Raw genomic sequence first — 23,287 nt, forward strand, 5'->3', positions numbered from 1 at the left:
TCCATACAAATACTTTCAGAAATGACTTCCTGACACTTAAATCTATACTCGATGTTAACAAATTTCTCTTCTTCAGAAACGCTTTCCTTGCCAGTGCCAGTCTACATTTTATATCCTCTCTACTTCGACCATCATCAGTTATTTTGCTCCCCAAATAGCAAAACTCCTTTACTACTTTAAGTGTGTCATTTCCTAATCTAATTCCCACAGCATCACCGGACTTAATTCGACTACATTCCATTATCCTCGTTTTGCTTTTGTTGATGTTCATCTTATATCCTCCTTTCAAGACACTATCCATTCCGTTCAACTGCTCTCCCAAGTCCTTTGCTGTCTCTAAAATTTAATTAAGCTTATTTATTTGATTTCACCTGTGACGGTCCCAGTCACATCGGTTTTCTTATTTTGTTACGACTTATTGATTTCCTGACACTAAAATTTCATTTAGTTACTTTGTAAAATACAGCTTGTAGGGCTGTGTGTTGGACGGTGGTGCAGACACTCCCACCTTGTCTAAGCTGAGTCCAGCTGTGTGTGGCAGTTGAGTACCGTGTAAAATTTAGCTCGCAAGTAGATTCACCAAAATTATTCTCCCGAACTGATGTGTTATTAGATATTAACGAAAAGTGTCACTGGGCAAGAAAGGAGCACGGGTGGAGGGGAATCAACGCATAAACAGCAGTTTAATAATAAATGTGAGACATTTTATACGCCTACGATAAAACAAATCGATAAACTGAAGTCCGAATGCCAGCGAAGAGGCACAATATCCTATCATTACTTTTTCTGTTCACTGCAAGAAGACAGCCGTACAAGAAGTACGCTATAGGTCTTAACTCTGTGGCAACAAGTAGCTCAGAAAGTACTCAATTTTATTCATAGTAGTTGAGTGGTTTCTCCAGACACACCAAGTGTGTGAAAGTTGTTTACACACATCGCATATTCTGAATCATTGGAAAAGGCCTATCACATTCAATTAATGTAGACTGTCATCTTTACTTCATCTATAATGCACCTCTCATTATCTAAATACATGAAGTAGCCGTCATAAGAAAATTTCTTTATAGTGGGTTGCGTTGCCGATGATCCCTGTAGTACGTGTTCACTCTGCCAGCCTTAAGTACTATCCGCGGATAGGAAGGGAGAAGTCTCCGTTGAAGTATCATGAAACTTTGAATTAAAGGCTTAAATATTCCCTATGTGTTAATTTTAGTTATGTTAATCGAGGTTGACTTTTTTTAGTGTATCGTGTAACCACTATACAGGATATAAGCGCCTGTAAGTGCAGATATATTTGTATGGTACCCTGATATGTACACACAGTGTGTTGGTTGTTTTTCCTCTGCATCGTACAGTCTTCCCACAAACATGACAAACTTTGCGACCCGAAGTTTTCTGCACGGCCGTGACTGCACTACTAAGTGGACTACGCCTGTCGGTATACACTAACCGTTTTGCGTCCACACTTTAGCACCTGACCTTATGACCAGGGAAAATAAGCATTAATGGTTTGCTCTTGTCATATGCACTTGGAGGTACTAATCAACATAAAACATACAACTTCTAATAGCTGTAATTGTTCATCGGCAAATGATGTATACTGACAAGCCAAAACATTACGACCACTAGCCACCTCTACGTTGGATGCCACCTGGTGGCGTTGCGGGAACGTGACGCGGTGTGACAAAAGTATGTAAGCACAGCAGACACTGACGGGGGATCACACTAGCTAAGATATGGGCTGCGAACGGGGAAAGCCATTGATATAAGTGACAAAGGGCAGATTATTATTACGCAGAGCCTGTGAACAAGAATGTCGCAAACGGCGAAGCTTGTTGAACATTCACGTGCTACTGCCGTGATAATCTACGGAAAGAGGTAGGAGGATAGTGAAACCACCACTAGGCTCTTCACAAAAAGTGGTGTTCAGAGGCTTGCCTGCTCTGTAAAGTAGGATAGATGGTGATTTGTCGCCCCTGTAGCATCTCTGCCGAAGGAGCACAAGTGAAGCTGGTGGACGCACAAGTGTTTTCGGAGCGCACCGTTCATCGTACATTGTTGAACATGGAGCTTCGCAGCAAACCACCTCTACGTGTTCACATGTTGACCCAACGACAGCGTCAAGATTTCAGTGGGCACGGGACCATCGGCAATCTATCGTCGATCAATGGAAACGTGGCGGCTCTTCGGGTGAGTCACATTTTTGCTACATTAGGTCGATGGTCGTCTCTACAGACGCCGTCATCAAGGTAAAAGGCGGCTCGAAACGTGCAACGCACCACGGACGCAGACTGGTAGGAGCAGTGTTATACTATGGGAGACATTCTCCTGCACTTACGTCGGACCTGTGGTAGTAATGTAAGAGACGCTGACAGCTGCGAACCACCTGCAGCCCTTCATGCTTTATGTCTTCCCCGGCAAAGATGTGATGTTTCAGCAGTATAATTATCCGTGTCTCTGAGCCAGAACCGTGTTGCAGGGGTTTGAGGAGCATTATAGTGAACCCACGATGTCTCGGTGCCCAAATTCGCCTGACATAAATCCTATGGAACCCATCTGGGTCGCTATCGGGCGCCATCGCCGCGTACGCAAATCAGCGCCTCGTTATTGAAGCGAATTTCATGACGTGCGTAGACATCTTATGGCACATACTTGCACAAATTTTCCAACAAACTGTCGGATCCCTGATACGCAGAATCAGTGTTTTGTTTCGTTCCAAAGACTGACAAAAGCTATTGGGTAGGTGGTCAATGTTTCGGTTCATCAGTGTAATGTTATTCAGGACACCGTCCTCAGTCACCAGTAGAAATATATATTACACCCTGTGTAACTTCAGTGTAACATAGTATCTGAAATTTCCCAGAAATGTCACTGGTGTCAGATTTAGTGGGATTCGAAAAACTTACTTCCTTGTTAGCCACGCTACACTGCGATCTTGTGTCATCAGTTTTCATTTCTTTGAATACGAATTCGAAAAGAGGGCTTCAGGATACTTACATTTGACTCTGAGTGTTGGAGATATCCGTTCATTGAACTATGCACTGTTCCATTTGCCGCATCCTTCTTTTCAACCTCTTTCAGGTGTCCATTCTCTGTAACTGCTTCAGTTTTGTTGCTTGTCACTGCAGTGGCATCGTCATCCTGTGAACAGAGCGTGTAAATCGGTTTGGCTTTCAGCAGCAAGCCAGCATACAGATACGCAATAAAAGCAATCTGAGAAACTCAGCAGTAATTTTCTGAAAGCAAAATACAGTTGTGCGGATATTCTAATAAGATGAGAAACCAGGTAATGCAAATGTTGTTCTCGACGAAATACTTAGATAAAATTCTCTCTTTTTCGCAGTGGTATGTTTTAATGGTATCTTTACGTGACCGCACTGTGAAGTAAGTCTGCAGACTGTTACACACAGAATACCAGCAAAGAAGCAGTTATGTTTCACAGTTCCTGTATATAACTAAGGAAGCCGCCGAAAGCTTGACATATTGAAAACTAACGCGGCAAGGAAATCTAAAGAATTTTGTCCAGTTTCAGGACATGTACGAGATTTTTTTCTCCATGAATGCGCAATTCGTAAGCAGTTCACTTCTGCGATGCCAAAGGCTTCATTAGCTGAAGTGAAGTCTGCTCGCTGTCAACTGCCGCTTTTGTTTTCTTAACGAATATTTTAAGATTTGTTACAAACCTTCTTGCTTTTCCTATCGTTTCTGTAGGCTTGTTTGTAGAAATCAGAGAAGAGGAAGTAGAACATGAGAGCGTGCATGCCGATCCACCAGACGAAGCCCTTCGGATAGTCGCATTCGATGAACAGCAGCTGGAAAGCGTGGACCATCATCAGCACGAACTGCACCTGTGAATTGGATAAACCAAATTACAGCTCTGCGATCGGAAAGTCTCAGTGCTCCTACATTCCTCTTCACCATTCTATGTAACAGTTTTATCTCATTTAAAAATTTAAAATCTAGTACTTACTCGCAGTGCTCTTAGAAACATGCTTTAAATTGTGTGATCGAACTAGCTGGAGATATGTGTTGTTTTGTATTTCAAGGCTTGTATATTGGTAAGTTTAAGAAAGAAATCTAAGACGCTCCATATATCTGACGTCAAGTAGCCTCCATCACCGCTTCCAAACTACAAACGACTGAATGACTGGTTTAGTTAAATCAGTGTAGCACAGGAACATACCATCTCGCGTACAAAATGTCAAATGAAGTAGAGAGGCCAGTAGCACCCGATTTCATGGAAGAGATGTTCATGGAGATTAATGGACAATTTGGACATTAGTATTCTGTAACTTACACGGACCAGTCCCATTAGTCCGTAGCTCGTGGTCTAGTAGCTAGCGTTGCTACCTCTGAATCACTGGGTCCCGGGCTTGAGTTCTGACCGGCATGGGGATTTCTCTTTGCCCAGGGACTAGGTGTTTGTGTTATCATCATTCCATCATAATTCGTGGAAGTGGCTAGATTGGACTGCGCACAGATTGGGAATTTGTACGGGCGCTGATGACTGCGCAGTTGAGCGCCCCCACAAATCAAACATCAAATATCAAACACCAAGTGACTTCAGTGTGACTACCGAGAATGTTCGACGTCCAAGTGCAGTAACTACTCACAGACTGCAGGTGACAGTACTAGCAGTGGAAGGTATGTGAAACAAGTCCGGGAGACGCGGAAAACAGTGCACTTGTCGTCGTAATGCGGAAACTGAGCGATTTATCTGATGTCGAAAAGGGCACGATCATTGGCTTTCGGCAAATGCTGCATGTGTGCCGAGTGACGACAGGTGGCGTTTTCAAATAAATCACGTTGTATGCTATATCGGACAGATAGCCTTTGGCGTGTGCAGGATGAAATGTCTGAAAGCAAACGTCTTCAACCGTTATGGTCTGGGGAATGTTTTCGTGACATTTGCTAAGTTATCTCTTGTCATTCTGGAAGGCACCACGGATCTTCAAAGGTATGCATCTATCCATGAGGACCATGTTCATCCCTACATGCAGTTCGTTTTTCCTCGGTACGGTGGCGCCTCGTAGCAGAACGGTTTTACGCGTCACACAGCTCTCATGGTTGGAAGAGCATGAGAATGAATTTAGCGTATTTCTTGGACGCCAGAGCCCCAGGTTAAAACCCAATCGAGAATCTGTAGGCTCACCTCGATCGGCCTGCTCTCACCATGGATCCACAACCTAGAAACCTAGCACAGCTGTGCACAGTACTGGAGACTCTATGGCTTCACATTCCTGTCGGTATCTTACAGAAACTCATTGACACTGTTCCTCCAAGACCCGCAGCGTTCCGCGCTGCAGAAGGTGGTTAATCAAGCTTGCGGCAGATATTCGCATTGATGCGACGGGACAGCGTAAACGGTGATGCTGAGTAAATGTTTAAGGAGATCAAACAACTATGGTCATAAATCTCCTATTCACCCTCCTCCAGCACGCAACATACCCAATCTGTCTTCGTATAAAGTAGTTAGTGTGAGGAAGCTCCAAATGGTTGTGTAGCGTGTATCTGAGGCACACGGGAACCAGCCCGGACTTCAGCTGGTGGGACGTGGGAAACCGCCTGAAAACCACCTCCAAGCTGGCCGACACACCGACCTCTCATCGTTAATTCTCCGGGAGGATTCAATACGCATCTGGCATACCTCTTCGTTCTGGAAGCGGTCGCGTTAACACTCGCAGCTACCTGCGCAGGTTACAAATTAGACCTGTGGCACTTAACACATGATAGCAATTTAGTTTTGTTGTTTATGTTTACATTGCAGCCTAGATTGCATGTTCCAGCACAATACTGAAAACTTTGAGGCGGCGACTGTACCTCCACAATTCTGTAATTCCTTACGACAGACACTGAACTGATAATTAAATCTCAAGTGCTACAAATGTCACCGTCTGTGCCATGAAGAAGGCAGATTCAGTAAAATCATCTCTTGCAGAGAGAAAAGGAAGCTATACTGTGTGTCTTCAGCTGATATTTCTCTTCATTTCGTTGTACTATCGCACACTCCAGGATTCTCGACATGTGACACTTTGCAGGTGCGACTGATGACACTGTTTTGCTTGCAGTTTCTGCCTGACATGGGCAAGAACAATAGCCAGCCGTAAGAAGAAGTGCACATTACGAAATGTTTAGACAAAGTTTGCGTGTGCTGCTGACGAGCTGCAGCACCAGCATTCTTCCAGACACGTGCAGCAGGGCTCAACTTGCTGCCGAGCTTCGTGACTGCAAACTAAACTTGCAGCTTACCGAGCACGCCCGTGAAGAGGCCACACGTGTACTCAGACTAAGTCCTCTCGGTGATATGAATGAATATATTCCTAGATTTACGAAATATAATGGCGTATATGACTGAAAAAGCGTACTGCGATTCAAAAAGCCTTCGGAACGGAATCTCAAATTTCTTCGGATATACTTTCTAACGTTCCTACCGTGTTTTCAGAAACTTGTTGGGATAATGATCCTTCCAAACACATATTTATGCTATCTACACATGACTGTTCGGAATGTGATGGTTTGCACTTTTTCACGTAACGGGTCACCTTCCCTTTCAGGAATGAATACCCCGTGACCACTACGTTTACAGAATCAAGAGAGATATGCTGAAGTCAGTTTGTGACCTTGGCACGGTCCACTCCATAGCTAACCTCAAAGTGACTGTGATCAATAGCGAAAAAGTTTTGTAATAGGCAACAGTAGCCGCCATATGTTCTGGTGTTTCATTTCCTTCCTCCACCACTTTGACGTATCAGTATAGAGCATTCTCTTCAGTAGTAAAATGATTGCACAACTTGTGCCAAAAGTTTTATATTATATATGAGAGAGTTTCCATTTGTGGGCACTGTTCTCAGTGGAATTCATTAAGTTAACTCTTTCCCAGTTAGTGAATCCGCCACATATCGCACAGTTCTTTGAATATTTTTCAGTCAGTAATTATGAAGCTTTGCTAAGATCAGAGAAGGACGAGCTGAGTCGTACGACTGACTTGTAAGCCACAGATAAACCACACCATTTTAAAAGTCTCCCAGTAAACCGAGACCTGGCTTTTCTGTACTCTGTTACAAGAGCCACAGCGTCGCTCGATCGTGCTCTATATCTGCGTAAGCTGTCACGCCACTATATTTGATCGATGTCTCTGGCGAAAGTGATTTATAGCTGATAACATACTTAAAACCATGTAAGTGCTTTTCTTCTACGTGTTGGCACTAGCTACAAAACACATCTTTACCGTATGTGTATTGAGGAGATAGTAGTTTTTTTTTGCCCTTTTCGTTTTCCGGATTCACTGCTAGTTATGAGTTAACACTTATTTGTGATGGCTAGATTTCACTATCGCCGTCTCCACGTCTGGGGATGGAAGTATTCTATGCTGTTTTCTACTTTTTTTAACTTTCGTCCTGTGTGCGTTAAACTTGTTTTTAAGAATGTTAGGAATGGCTGCTGCAGCAACTTTGCATATGTAATGTATGGAAAAAAAAGTCACCAGTTGCGGAAGGTAGTAGTCAAAGGCTCTTGACCTTGGTTTAACCCCTTTTATGAATGTCAGACGGAGAAAGTAATTAAAACGAGGAACGAGGAACAAGGAACATTTACTGGGAAAGTAGGGTATTAATATTCATGGCTCCACATACGCTGAACATCTCTTTCAAATCGGACTTTCCCCTAGTAATTTGGAAGATAAAGCTATTTTGTGAAGAGAGTAGGAAGTATATAGGTTGGATTTATTGGAAGAACTTCAAAGTTTTAAACGCAGTTTCAACAATAAGGATTCAATTTTTAACGACGAACTGCAATTGAAACATGAAAATATCTTCGATGGTTGTCGTACTATGCTTGAATTAACATAATTATTACATCGCGCCACTCTGTTTTCTAAAGGTCAAGCTCTTCATAAGCGTTGCCAATAAAATGTTGAATATGTCTGTGTAATGACGTCACTTCTAATGTAATTTTCACAAGCCTAGTTGTCATATTGTAACAATTTTTGCTTCTGTCACTCACTGTCTTCAGAGACTGTTATAAAAATGTTTCGGTTTTAGCATGTGGTACAGTTAAATCAGATGTCTGCTGCGGATATAGGCCACAGGGTGTATCAGCGCCATCTTGGCGCACTTTTCTTAATTTCTGTTCACACATGAATGTTGCCTCGATAGTTGCATGTTTAGCCGTTACTGGTCACACGCGTCACATCTATGTATTATTTTATGCATGACAAAGCCAGATGGCCGGCCGGAGTGGCCGAGCGGTTAAAGGCGCTACAGTCTGGAACCGCACGACCGCTACGGTCGCAGGTTCGAATCCTGCCTCGGGCATGGATGTGTGTGATGTCCTTAGGTTAGTTAGGTTTAAGTAGTTCTAAGTTCTAGGGGACTTACGACCACAGCTGTTGAGTCCCATAGTGCTCAGAGCCATTTTTGAACAAAGCCAGATGGCTGTTTTCACGATTGTCAATTTTAATTATGACTTAGCCTGTTGGCGGCACATCATGGTCCGCATGTAACACTAGAGTTGTGGCTTATTTTAATAATTAATAACTTTTGGCTTTATCAAATGTTAGGCACTTGGCCTGTCTGCCACTCTGCTGTGTGTGCATTTGGCCATTCTGCTTGCATTTATGGTAACAAGTGGACGTAATTTTATTGTCTATTGTAATAACCTCCACTATACGTAGGTAGTGTTTTATAACATCCTAAAGTTTTGAACGTTGTATTTATCTGTGTATAAATATTTCGAATGAAGATTTTTGAAGAACGACCATTTATATGGGTTGAAACCGAAGCAAAGAGCTTTTTGAATTATCTACGGCAACTGGAAGCTGTTTTTATTCCATATATAACTTTTTTTTAGTTATTGTTATTTGGTGTGTTAAGCAATTGCGTACTGATTATTTGTGACCGTGAATGCCAATGAAAACAGCATTCGCCTGAAAGGATGTGGGAGACTGTCTAAATTTCACGCTTAGTCTCATCACCTCGAAAGTCGCATAGTTAGGATCCAGTTCCGGCTCGCCATGTTGTTTTCACTACTTGGCGCACTACGGAGCCGCCCGAAGAACGCAACAACTATGAAATCAAATTTGCCGCTCTTAATGAAATTCCGAGTACTCGTTCCTCGTTCCATCTGCTGTGGATAATTTAAAAACGAGCCATAATATTGCATTTTAAATATTATTAATTCGTCCTTGGTACGGTCATATAAGCCACGATTCTCGGAAATTTACCTCATCTCTCTGTGCATCAATCGTGGAATCCGAGCTGAGCGTTAAAGTGTGAAATGTTAATTCAAAGAAATGGCATACGTTAACAGGACGACGTTCGTGTAAGATAGGGGACACGTGAAAGACTCGTCATCGGATATATTTAGAGAGGAGGAAATTACTATAGCGCAACCTTTATTAATTTCTTGATAAGCACTCTTAAGGAACACACCAAGAGATTACAAATCCATCTGCTGTTACCACACATTGACATCTTACCGCATAATGCGCGAAAAAGGATTAGCTTTTCAGCTGAAAGGCGTAGTTTGATTAAGAATTTTTTTTTTTTTTTTTTTAAAAAGAGGGCGTCACCGTACCCTCGGGAGAAATCAGCTTAGGACACGTGATTCGTAGGTGCCAAAATACAATTTCAGTTGCATGCCTTCTGATTTCGTACGGTAAAGTATCAAGCGGTGAAAACCAAATTTTCTTTACTTTCGGATGAACTACAGAATTTCAGATGGATGTTTCGTGATATCTTATGGCAAGTGAAATGAATAATTACATATTGTTATACCATCGTCATGGAAGAATTTGACATCCAAGGCTGTAGATGTCTACGGTTTTATCCTACGTTACTCCTGCCACCGGTGGAAATCTAACTTCGGAAAAACAGTCGTTTCCAACTACTGATGATCCAACCGATCAGGGATTATTCTATTACCTCTGATTTCTGCGAAATTGAACAAAAAGAAGGGGCTGTATCAGTGCAAGTTGATTTCCAGACTGACTGATTTTTCTTAAACTGGTTTCTTACTCTCTTCTACAATTTGAGTGCAATACCCCTTTCTGGTTAACTGGCTATATTAACATCGTTCATAGTCCACACTTAGACTAGATGCAGAGCAACAGTCGAGAGAAAAGGGCGGGGGCGGGGGAGGTGTAGCGTGTGTAGCTCTCGATAGACGGAAACAAGTTTACTCGTCGTCTTTAGTCGTATCGTCGCTCACTGTGTTTGCAATGTCACGCAAAGCCGTGACGAAATTACTTAAGTCCTGACAAATATATGATCGCAATGGGAAACACTATAGCTTCGGCATGACTACACAGTAAGTATCGGTTCCCTGAGGGTTAGTCGTACAGAACACTTGCTGCATTTTGTATAGCAGCGAAATATTTTCGGAAACTGGTGGCTCTGATATCTGGATTTCCAGCGATTACAAGGGACAGCGGAGTATGAGAGGGAGAGGTCAACGGTAGGCTAAGTACTAACCACTTTATTTTATCAGGATGCTCGACTATACAAGACAATGGGTACATTATGGGATACTGATTCTACGTGGTCACATACATACATACATACATACATACATACATACATACATACATAACATGGGAAACACTGAAAACATTAATAAACTCTTTCAGAATAATCTTCAGCATAGGCGCATCACGATATAATTAGGATAAAAGTTCTAGGATTGTTGAGAAATGAATAACTCTGTAAAACACACAGACCGAGAGCGAGAGCGAGATTATATATATATATATATATATATATATATATATATATCTCAGGACACTATGAATTACTACACACTGTACTAATACAGTAAAGTTCGTTGACCACAGGGGGTTATAAACTACGCAAATGAAAGTATGTTAACTCTGATAAAAAAGGAATACTTCTTATAAATCTCAACAAACGGAAATACTACTAATCATATAGGGTTTCATTTTGTTCAGCAAAGTTCTTATTTCGCAGTCAGAGGATTACTGAGGCTTTAAACGGCGATCAGAACCAACCGGTAAGATTTATATAAATGTTACCGCAAGTATAGATGTTCGTTTCGTTAATTCGGCCCATTCAAATAGGAATGTTTCCTAAGAGCAAACTAGAGATTCGCTTACGTGTCGTGGTCGGTACCACATGAAGGCGTAGTTCTACGAGGAAGACAAGAAATTTAATTGATATTACTCCGTTAAAAGCCGCACTCTGCACACTAGCATGTATTAATTGTTAGGCATTAAGCTGAAACGTTGAAATTAATTGAAATGGGCTTGGAGAGAGCACGTGGCCTGATCCAGACTACGAAGTTCGCTGTCTATATGCAAATTTTATTGGAGTAAGAAAGATCTTCACCAAAAACATTAACGCCTGTCGAACCGATGTACACAGTGAGATCAAAAGTATCCGGACACACCTAAAAACATATGTTGTTCATATAAGGTGCATTGTGCTGCCACGTACTCCATATCAGCGACCTCAGTAGTAATTAGACATCGTGAGATTGGTTGGTTGTTTGAGGTTTAAGGGACCAAACAGCAAGCTCATCAGTCCCTTGTTTCAAATATACTCCATTCTGCTAATGGGACATCACAGAAAAGTCAGAACAATAAAACGGAAAAAGGGAAAACGTAAAAGGGCAGTCACGCTGTCATTGGTTAAAAAAAAAAAAAAATGATGGAAGTCGGCAAGAGAACGAACCCAACACTATGCTGAAGCAGCATATGCAAGACCACCTGTGACTTAAAAGGTACAACTGCTATAAAGCAGAAAGTACGTATGGGAATAGAAAGACTAACCAAGCCTTAAAAAAGAAGGGTGAAAACAGAGTAAAAGGGGAAGAAAAGAGGATTCCGGTGAGGGAGGTGAATCGGGAATCTCTGAACACTGCCTACAGTGCGAACACTCAAACACTCACCGCCCTGCCCCAACACCAGAGAGAGAGATTATAAACCTTAAAACTGAGAATAAAAACCACTCTCCCGGAGGAAAACGAGAACCAGAGAGACCATCCGGGAATCGTCAGCCAACATCAAAGGTAAAATGTGGGGGAGTCTGTACTTAGCACGCAGAGCCAAAAGAAGGGGGCATTCAACCAAAATGTGGGCCACTGACAGGAAGGCTCCACAACCACATAGCGGGGGCGGCTCATCACGCAAAAGAAAACCATGGGTCAGCCTGGTATGGCCAATGCGGAGACGACACAGTGTGGTCGAGTCCTTTCAGGAGAGGCGAAAGGAAGAACGCCATGGGCCTGGTGTCACCTTAATTGCACGAAGTTTATTAGACAGGGGAGTAGCCGCCCAAGAATTGGCCCATGACTGTGCGAAGTGGGATTTGATGTGAAGCCGTAAATCCGCTGCAGGAGGGGGTTACAGAAAAAGAGGGTAAGTAACTGCTCCCCCAGCCAAACGATCAGCGAGCTCACTACCCGGGATACCCACATGGCCAGGGACCCAAAGGAAGTCAATGGAACAAGCAGCACGGTGAATATCAGAGAGATGGTCATGGATGGCAGAGACCAAGGGATGGCGCGAAGAACACCGGTCAATAGCAAGAAGGCCACTCATCGAGTCCGTACATAAAAAAACGCGGTTGTGTTGGGATTGTTTAATAAAGGTAAGGGCCTGGGAAATTGCCATCGATTCCGCAGTAAACACCCCACATGTAGGTGGCAGCAGATGACTTTCCGTTCCAACAGAGGACGTGAATGCATACCCAACATGATCAGCAGATTTAGAGCCATCAGTGTAAAAAACAACAGCATCCCGAAACTCCCATAAAATTTGGCGGAAAAAGGAACGGAAAACCACCGGGGGGATGGAATCTTTCGGACCTCGGCGGAGATCCATCCGAATTCGAGGCCGAGGAACTAACCAAGGAGGGGTGGAGGGAAGGGAGCGAGGAAGACAGGACAAAGAAGGAAGCTGAAAATCACGGCAAAGAGACGCAAGGCGCAGCCCAACCGGTAAACCCGCCAGAGGGCGGGAGTCGGGTGGGCGACGTCCATGGTCTGGGAACAGGATAGAATAGGAAGGATGAGTGGGAGAGGAACGGATAGTGAGTGCATAAGACACCAGAAGCTGGGTTCAAATGGCTCTGAGCACTATGGGACTCAACTGCTGAGGTCATTAGTCCCCTAGAACTTAGAACTACTTAAACCTAAATAACCTAAGGACATCACACACATCCATGCCCGAGGCAGGATTCGAACCTGCGACCGTAGCGGTCTCGCGGCTCCAGACTGCAGCGCCAGAACCACGCGGCCACTTCGGCCGGCCCAGAAGCTGGGACCGCCGAACTGAAAGGGGGGGGGGGAGGGATCCCAGCTTCAACCAGGAGACTATCAACAGGGCTAGTAGGGAAGGCACCGGTGGCCAAACGGATACCACGATGGTGGACTGGATCCAGCACGTGCAGTGTGGAAGGAGCAGCTGAACCATAAACTTGACAACCATAGTCCAAGCGAGACAGAACTAGAGCACTATAAAGACGGAGGAGGGGGGAACGGTCCGCACCCCAAGAGGAGTGGGCAAGGAAGCGAAGGACATTGAGTTTACGGAAGCATCCTACCTTCAGGAGTCTGATATGGGGCAGCCAAGTGAGCTTGTTGTCGAAAAGAAGACCTAGGAAACGAAACTGTGGAACCACAGGCAATCTTTGTGCAGCGAGATAGAGCTCTGGATCAGGGTGGATCGTAGTACGGCGACAGAAGTGGACCACTCGCGATTTTAAAGGAGATAATTGAAACCCGTGTGAGAGGGTCCATGCAGAGGAACGCCGTATAGCTAGCTGGAGCTGCCGCTCTGCAGATGCCATCGAGGAGGAACTAACCCAAATGCAGAAATCATCCACATACAGGGCAGGGGCGACCAAGGGACCGACAGAGGCCACAAGTCCATCGACAGCAATGAGGAAAAGAAGGACACTCAAGACAGAATCCTGTGGGATGCCCGTCTCCTGGGTCCGTGGAGAACTAAAAGCAGTACCAACTCGAACTCTGAATGACCGATGGATCAGGAACTGGTGGATAAGAATCGGGAGTGGGCCCCGAAGACACCACTGATGAAGGGTAAGTAAGATGTGATGGCGCCAGGCCGTGTCATAGGCCCTGCGAAGGTCAAAAAACACTGCAACCAATCGGCGGCGCTGGGAAAAAGCCTGCCGAACTGCGGATTCCAAGCGAAGTAAATGATCGATTGAAGACCGTCGCTCTCGAAAGCCACACTGGTAAGGGGACAATAGATCCCGAGATTCGAGGACCCAATTGAGCCGACGGGCTACCATCCGTTCAAGTAACTTACAAACAACATTGGTCAAACTAATTGGCCGATAGCTGTCAACAGGTAGGGGGTTCTCACCAGGCTTAAGGACGGGATCCACAATGCTATCCCTCCACTGAGAAGGGAAGTCACCCTGGAGCCAGATACGGTTAAACACCCGAAGAAGATGTTGCCGTTGTGGAGCACTGAGATGCTGAAGCAGTTGGTTATGAATGGAATCTGGGCCAGGGGCCGTATCATGAGAAGAAGATAGAGCAGAAACAAATTCCCATTCAGTAAAAGGTTCGTTGTAAGATTCTGACTCACAAGGGGTGAAACATAAGGTGGAACCTTCAGCCAGCTGTTTTTGATGAAGGAAAGCAGTTGGGTAGGAGGCTGACGCTGACGCCACTGCAAAATGGGTCGCAAGATGTTCTGCAAGAACTAATGGGTCCGTACAAATGCCATCTGGGAGGTGAAGGCCTGTGAGGGTGGACTGCCGATGGCAACCTTGGAGAGAACGAAGTGTAGCCCATACCCGTGACAGGGGGACAGTAGAACCAAGGGAAGAAACGAATCGTTCCCAACATATCCGCTTACCCTGTTTGATTAAATAACGGGCTTTAGCACTGAAGCGTTTAAAGGTAGTAAGGCTGGCTACGGATGGGTGCCTCTTAAAGTGTTTCAAAGCACGACAGCGATCACGGATGGCAATGGCAATGGCCATACTGCACCACGGGACTTGCTGGCGACGAAATGGTCCAGATGAGCGCGGGACAGCAAGGCTAGCAGCGCGAACAATCGCGTCAGACACGTCACGTAGGACGTCATCAATACAACCCGACAAAGAGGGAGAAAACACGAGCTGTGCAGTGTATAGAGGCCAATCGGCACGTTGGAAAGACCAACGAGGTAACCTGTCCATCGGGGAGCGGGAAGGGAGCGTGATAATCAACGGGAAATGGTCACTATCACAAAGGTCGTCGTGTGGCGACCAGGGTAATGAAGGGAGGAGAGAGGGAGAAGAAAGAGAAAGATCAATGGCAGAAAAGGTACCATGACCGGCCCTGAAATGAGTAGGGGAGCCATCATTAAGAAGGCACAGGTCGTGGTCTGCAATAAATTGATCTATAAGAAGACCTCGTCTAGATGGAAAGGCACTGCCCCACAAAGGATGATGAGCATTGAAATCCCCAAGGAAGAGGAAGGGAGGAGGAAGTTGCTGAAGAAGGGTGGTTAACGCAGCAGGTGTAAGAGTCCTGTCAGGAGGGAGATAAAGATTGCAAACTGTGACTGCAGAGTCTAAGTGGACCCTAACAGCAACCGCTTCCAATGTAGTTTGGAGAGGAATCCACGTGCTAGCAATGTCTGTACGGACCAACGTACAAACGCCACCTGAAGCCCGGAAGGGTCTGACCCGATTTCGACAGAAAACACGGAACCCACAGAGGGTCGGTGAGTGAGCATCAGTAAAATGAGATTCCTGGAGAACCACACAAGCTGCAGAGTAGGACGAAAGAAGGGATTTCAATTCCGGAAGGTGATGATAGTATCCATTACAATTCCATTGGAGAACCACAGAACGATGGTTTAAATGAGGGCTGAACACGCTAAATCCAGTCATACCGCCGGGTCCCCACCCGTCACCGACAAGGAGGGGGCGACATCCATGAACGACAGGTCAGAATCCGGTTGTGAAGTCTCGGAAGGGACCTCCGGTGACACCAGAGCCTCTTTGTCCCGGGACTTATGTTTCTTCTTCTTTTCAGGCTGAGATCGAGGAGGGTTGTGTGGCATAAAGGAGCCAGCTGCAGCAAGATCAGGAACAGAAAGAGACCAGGCGACCTGGGGGCCAACAGACCGCGGCTCTCGCGGTCGCCGCGCGGCAGCAGACCTTTGACCTGGAAGGTGCCGGGAAGGGACATCCCGGGAGAGGCGCCCTTGACCGGCAGACGCCGAAGGAGTGGGACACTTCTCCGGCTGGGGAGGGGGAGCAGCGCCCATAGGAGAAGGTGTGGGAGCCGCAGGGGAGGGGGGGAAGGGGGGGGAGGGGGGGGGGAGGAGAGGGGTCCGGGATGGGGGTAAGGAAGGGGGAGGAAGGGGTGAAGATTTAACCAAGGCGTAACTAGATGTCATGGACACAGGGTGCAGTCGTGCATATTTCTTACGGGCCTCTGTGTAGGTTAAACGATCGAGGGACTTATACTCCTGTATCTTTTTTTCTTTCTTATATACTGGGCAATCTGGTGAACGTGGAGAATGACTACCATGACAATTTACACATACAGGAGGGGGAAACAGGGACTCCCCTCATGGAGTGGACATCCACAGTCACCACAGAGAGGGGCCCGGGAACAGCGAGAAGACGTGGCCAAAACGCAAGCACTTAAAACACCTCATAGGAGGTGGGATGTACGGCTTCACATCACAGCGATAGACCATAATGTTAACTTTCTCAGGGAAGGTATCCCCTTCAAAGGCCAGGATAAAGGCACCAGTATCAATAAGATTATCTTTAGGACCCTTCTGAACATGCCGAACAAAGTGAACACCCCGCTGTCCGAGATTGTCCCGAAGTTCCTCATCAGTTTGAAGGATGAGGTCCCTGTGAAAAATCACACCTTGTACCATATTTAGAGACTGGTGAGGGGTAATGGACACAGGAATTGTGCCAAGATGGGTACAGGCACGAAGGGCCACAGATTGGGCAGCTGAAGCAGTTTTTATCAGCAATGAACCCGACCGCATCTTGCTCAGGGAGTCCACTTCGCCAAACTTCTCTTCAATGTGTTCCACAAAGAATAAAGGTTTGACACTGGTGAAAGTATCTCCATCAGTCCTGGTGCAAACTAGATAACGGGGGAAAGGTTTTGCCCCTAGACGACGGGCCTGACCCTCTTCCCAGGGGGTAGCCATGGAAGGGAAGGCCGAAGGGGCAAGAGAAGCAGCGCTTGAGGAATCAGTTACACGCAGAGAGACGGCCGCAGAAGAACGGCCAGAGTTTTGGACCCACATGCGTTTCATCTGCATAGTGTCCGCCCTGATACCACCCACTCCGATCAGGGGCTCTCCTCACGGGCGCCACACAGCCACAGCAAGGGCCGTCTGGCACAGCGGCCATTGCCGGGAGTTCCGATGCTCCAGGATGACGAGCAACCACTCCAAGGCATGCATGAGGAGGTCACAGCTCAGGTATCAGAAGTGTGATCCCTGTGTGTTCAGGGGGCTCAACCAAAAGGGTACATAGCGACCCCACCACCTGGCTACCGTGCTGGCTATGCACCCTAGTATCAGACAACGACGTGAAAGAAAAGGTGGAATGTACAAGGAGGGCGCACGTCGGAGACACTAGGTAAGGTGCTCTTCCCCAAATGGCTCTCACTACAGAGGAGAAATTTTGTAATGGAGGTCAAACCCCAGAGGGGGACCAAGGAATGACAAAAGGAGGAGATGATTACGCAACAAAGCCGGAGTGTAAAACCCACAGAACCAGGAGGATAGCGGGGGCCAACATAAGCAAGGACACCAATAGAGGGAGAGGAGAGGGCGAGGGGAAAGGAGCATGGAGGGGAAAGGAGGGGAAGGGAAGGGAAATGCAGCCCGGGAGAGAAAGAAGGCTGCAATGGCTCGGGGCCCCGTGCTCGCCACGCACATATCCACCAAAGAGTTGTGGACCCCCTGGGGGGGGACATCGTGAGAGAACAGAATGGAATGCTCCGCGGAACTCACGGACTTCGAAAGTGGTCAGGTGATTGGGTGCCAGTTTTGTCATACGTCTGTACGCGTGACTGCTACACTCCTAAACATCTCTAGATCCACTGTTTCCGATGTGATAGTGAAGTGGAAACGTGAAGGGACACATACAGCGGCAAAGCGTACAGGCCGACCTCAGCTGTTGACTGAAGAGACCGCTGACAGTTGAAGAGAGCCGTAATGTGTGATAGGCAGACATCTATCCAAACCATCACACAGGAATTCCAAACTGCATCAGGATCCAGTTCAAGTACTATGCCAGTTAGGCGGGAGGTGAGAAACACCAGTAAATGCCAAATGACGCCTCTCTTGGTGTAAGGAGATTAAACATTGGACGATTGAACAGTGGAAAAACGTTGTGTGGAGTGACGAATCACGGTACACAATATGGCGATCCGATGGCAGGGTGTGGGTCCGGCGAATGCCCAGTGAACGTCATTTGCCTGCATGTGTAGTGCCAACAGTAAATTTCGGAGGTGGTGGTGTTATGATGTGGTCGTGTTTTTGGTGGAGGGGCTTGCACCCCTTGTTGTTTTGCGTAGCACTATCACAGCACAGGCCTACATTGATGTTTTAAGCACCTCCTTGCTTCCCACTGTTGAAGAGCAATTCGGGGATGGCGATTGCACCTTACAACACGATCGAGCACCTGTTCATAATGCACGGCCTGTGGCGGAGTGGTTACACAACAACAACATCCCTGTAATGGATTGGCCTGCACAGAGTCCTGACCTGAATCCTGTCGAACACCTTTGGGGTGTTTTGGAACGCCGCTTTCGTGCCAGGCCTCACTGACCTAGATCGATACATCTCCTCAGTGGAGCACTCCGTAAAGAATGGGCTGCCATTCCCCAAGAAACCTTTCAGCACCTCATTGAACGTATGCCTGCGAGAGTGGAAGCTGTCACCAAGGCTGAGCGTGGGCCAACACCATACTGAATTCCAAAATTACTGATAGTGGGCACCAGGAACTTTTAAGTCGTTTTCATGCAGGTGTCCGGATACTTCTGATCACACAGTCTAAATGCATTGGTTCCCTCACCGCAATCCGTATTTTGAACTACACGAAGCAACCTGAACTTACAACGGATCATGTTCTGAAGAATAGAGAGATTCACGAGTTGATGACTGCAACGAGAGTGTATTTAAAAACCAGCCAATAGACGACCGTTGGAATCTGTTTTTTTTTTATTTTCCTATGGTGGGGAGGACCTGGCCAATAAGAAAATGGAACAGCAAAAGCTTTGAGTCCACAACATTCAATGTTACTGGATATCTCTGAAAATTACCCAGTGAGGTTGGCACGACTATACTATTAGGTAACGAAACTTCTGGGACCTCCAACGGCGAATTTGAAATCATTCACCCACGCATCCATAGACGACGGAAATTATTCGAGGCATAGCAGGGAAAAGGAAAGGTTGCTAATTTTAAAATAAAAAAAAAACACTTCTCCAGCGTATTCTTTTCCCAAGTACTCAAGTATGACTTGAGAGCAGAAACAGCTGCGACACTTCAAAGAAGAGGTAAACTAGGCATGAGACTACAAACAACATTAAAGTGGTCTAAAACAGCCTTCTTTTGTGACCATCACATGGCCTTCCGATATTTGAGAGGCATTGTCAACTTCAGCTATGCGTCCATTGCATACCGGAGTCTGACAGACTATTCCACCTTATTTATTCAGTAAATGACAAGGGCAGTAATCAAGTGCTATTGCTACTACCCCAATATTCAAACTAGAATACATCGAATGGTTCACGTTTCCACTGTAAGGAACCGTCTGCCCAGGAATTTGAATCTTTTATCAAGAGCCTCATTTAATTCTAGGGTTACAGCTGTGAGATTCCCTCGGAAAAAAGTGAGTATCTGCTATCATCATACCGCATTGCTACAATTTAAAAAGGTAAATACATGTTTACACCTTCAAAGCTTGTTCTGACAAGTTTAAATCAATAAATTCCAGTATAAATTTTCACTCCGCTCCGTAGTGTGCTCCGATTTGAAATTTCCGGGAGTTTTATCAGTGTAATCTATGCAGAAGAACTGAAGTTTGGCATCTAGGAGACGAGGCACTGGCTGAAATAAAGCTCTGAGAATGGGACGTGAGCCGTCCCTGGATATTTCAGTCCTATGAACGCTCGCCCACGAATGTCTCAGGTTCAAATCGAGGTATGGCATACTGTTTTAATCTGCCAGAAAATTTCAACCAAAGACCAGCTGTAGACATGAACACAGTTTTCGCTTTCCGACACTAAACAGAACATCTGTTTTTACCAAGATAAGGGGTGGGGGAGGGGAGTTGCATTTGAACTTCGTATTATACAGATTGACATGGTCAAGTTTTGGAGCACCAATCCGATTCTTCAAAACAAATTTTGTCTCGAAATGAAGATACAATTACATGTGACAAATGAAGTTTATACAGAACTTCATTATTTCGTATTGTAGACATGTTTTTTAGGTTTGTAAAACTTAAGAAACGTTCGAGAACGAAATCTCCACTCTTCAGTGAAGTGTGACTCTGCCCGACATCAAAACTAAGTACCCAAGCGGCAGCCTTTCCCTTTTAAGAGCGATGGCCTACAATCTTCACTATCCCAACGCACCTCGCAGACCAACATCCAGATTTGGACCGCGTTGTAGCACACGATTTAGATCTGCTTAGAAGGACTTCAGAATGTATTTTGAGTATTACTGCCACAAAAGTAGAGAGAGTGGTGAATACTGATTGCATGGGCGTGCGGCTGTAAGAATGTTTACTACATGGTGAGTTCACACCGCAGCTGCTACTTGCAGGAACAATCAGTGGGAGCATGCGGCTCCCGTGCTCTGGAGGATTCGCGTCTGAATCAGTTGATGAGCTCACCCTTTCCGTCAGCTGGCCCGAGTTCCGAGACAACCGCACGAGGCGCTACCGTGCGCCGCGTCCTACACACAGCCGCCTGTCTCCGCGTCAGTAGGACTGCGTAGCTACGTCACATTCAGCTGTAGACAACACGTATTGGGGCTATCTACTATCGATTACGAAGCAAACTACCTTCCCACTTAGTGTTGATAGACCAAGGACACCAGGTCCGTTATTATACCGAATTTAATACTGACTACACGGTCTCAGGCAAGAAAGTGGCCTTCATTACATATCAGTCTTCTCCGTGTTTCACTTTCACTTATCGTCTAACTGGTCGCTTTCGCTTGTATTATCTTATTACGAGGGCCTGACTGGTTTCTAGTAGTGAGAAGTTATCGGCTCATTTCGGATTGTGTTACCTTTAATTTCCAGAAGCATGAACAACAATAACAACAGAAACTAGTAACAAACACGACATAGGAATAGTAATAGTAATAGCAATAATAGCAGCAGCAGCAGCTGTTATTCATCCACAGATCACTTTCACAAGTATAATGGACATGGCGTAGTGTTAAGGACAAAAACTGGACATTTCATGAAGATAGCGAGTGTGTGTAGCGCTCGCTTTTCAATCCTGAATGCTATCTAGTTTACGCGATGATTACTTACCATCTGGAAGGCTGTGAGGTATTTCTTCCACCACAAGTATGGACGCATCTGTGGCCCCATGGCCGCCAGCATGTAGTATGTATACATAACGACGTGTACGAATGTATTCAGCAGACCGAAGAAGGAACTGTGGCCTCCTGAAACAATAACCAGTGTGTTTAATAAAAACAGTGTTACATTCAGTATTTCATAAGCAACACGAGACTGACTGCTTCGTTTAAATGATAGTATGATGAGAGAGAGAGAGAGAGAGAGAGAGAGCGCACATTAGCAGAGTTAAGAAATATAGGTGGAGAACTGGTAATGGTCTAATAGAAGGAACAAGTCATTCTCACTTAATGTCCTTTAGGGAAACTATAACAATCAGCATAGTCGCGTGGGGATTGAACCTGTTGGCTGCTCGGTCTGAGGAGCATAGCTGGTGCGTGAAACACCCGTGCGTTAATTAGTAACATCATCAGTCTTGAGCAGTCTGACCGCTGCTGGATTGTAGCTCATCCTACAATTCTACAATTTAATGTAATTTCTCCAAAGTACACTCATTGCCTTCAGAGATAAGCGTATATAAGTAAACTGTTCATATTTTCGGGTGTACACTACTGTGAACTGAAACAAGTAATTGTAAGAACAAAAACTGCTGCCGTCTCTGATAAATTTCTAATATACCACACTGACTTAATAGCAAATGATATTGGCGATTGTCTTACTTCCTTTTCTCATTTTTTACGCCTTCATGAAGACTGAACTCGAAATTAATAATTTTTACCATACCACTAGTACTTTCGCGATATGGGAGCTTAAGATAAGACAAAATAGTCTATCCATATTTTGAAATTTTTATTCACTCAAGACTTTCGAAAGAGAAGTGAGATAAATACTTGCAGATCAGCGAACGGAAACTACTCAAAGTGCATAAGGCGCCGCAGTCATGGATTGTGCGGCTGGTCCCGGCAGAGTTTCGAATTCTCCCTCGGGCATGGGTGTGAGTGTCTGTCCTTAGGATAATTTAGGACAAGTAGTGTGTAAGCTTAGGGACTGACGACCTTAGTTAAGTCCCATAAGATTTCACACACATTTGAACATTTTTTTTGAACATTAAGTGCAAGAAAGGCGGATGAACTTTGAAATTATGTTGCCGAAATAGGCTGCGAGACTAACGAAGCCACGTCAATTTATCTTACATCGACAGAGAGACGTGCCTGTGCTTTTGGTTGTGGTTATGTTTCGTCCCGGGATTTACGTCCGTCTCACCGCAAAGCTATTAAATTCACGCCGCAGGTACTTTCAGTAATGCAAGAGAAGCGGGTAGTTTCGTGGAAGCATGCTGCCATGTCTATACTGAGAAATACGAATTAAAAGAAACAGAAGGGAAAACCTAGACCCCAGTATATGTGGAACATATTCAATTAATAATCGCGCCTCGAAACTGAGGTTTATACTGTTGAGTTGCTGATACAGAATGGAAAGGTTTACGCTTATGATTGCCATTCATCCTGATTTTGCCAGACTGGCGCGGTATTTTGATACGGATTTAAGTCCGTAGGCGTTTGTATCGTAATTACTTATTGATACTTTCGTGAAATTACTAGAGTAAACAAGATTTTTCTTTGAAAACGAGACCGTAGTCTCAAGGATTTAACTAAATACCCCCTTCTAATTAATTGCTTATATTTATATTTTCGTGAAATTGTCGGAGTAAACCAGTTTCTCTTCTACGAGGCTACAGCAGGCTTCGGCGCTCGGGTTATTGGCTGCTAAAGAATTCTTTA

General features: G+C 45.2%; 1 protein-coding gene across 1 annotated transcript in view; it reads right to left on the minus strand.

The window, feature by feature from the left end:
* LOC124555003 (elongation of very long chain fatty acids protein-like) overlaps nucleotides 1-23,287 on the minus strand; it is a 227,124-nt gene that overhangs the window by 1,738 nt on the left and 202,099 nt on the right. The window contains exons 7-9 of the mRNA XM_047128746.1: nucleotides 21,519-21,655; nucleotides 3,684-3,848; nucleotides 2,998-3,141 (exon numbers count right to left, since the gene is read on the minus strand). Of these exons, the coding sequence (XP_046984702.1) occupies nucleotides 2,998-3,141; nucleotides 3,684-3,848; nucleotides 21,519-21,655 (446 nt within the window). The remainder of the gene's footprint in view (nucleotides 1-2,997; nucleotides 3,142-3,683; nucleotides 3,849-21,518; nucleotides 21,656-23,287) is intronic.

Source organism: Schistocerca americana, chromosome X (assembly GCF_021461395.2).
Source record: "Schistocerca americana isolate TAMUIC-IGC-003095 chromosome X, iqSchAmer2.1, whole genome shotgun sequence".
Lineage (NCBI taxonomy): Eukaryota > Metazoa > Arthropoda > Insecta > Orthoptera > Acrididae > Schistocerca > Schistocerca americana.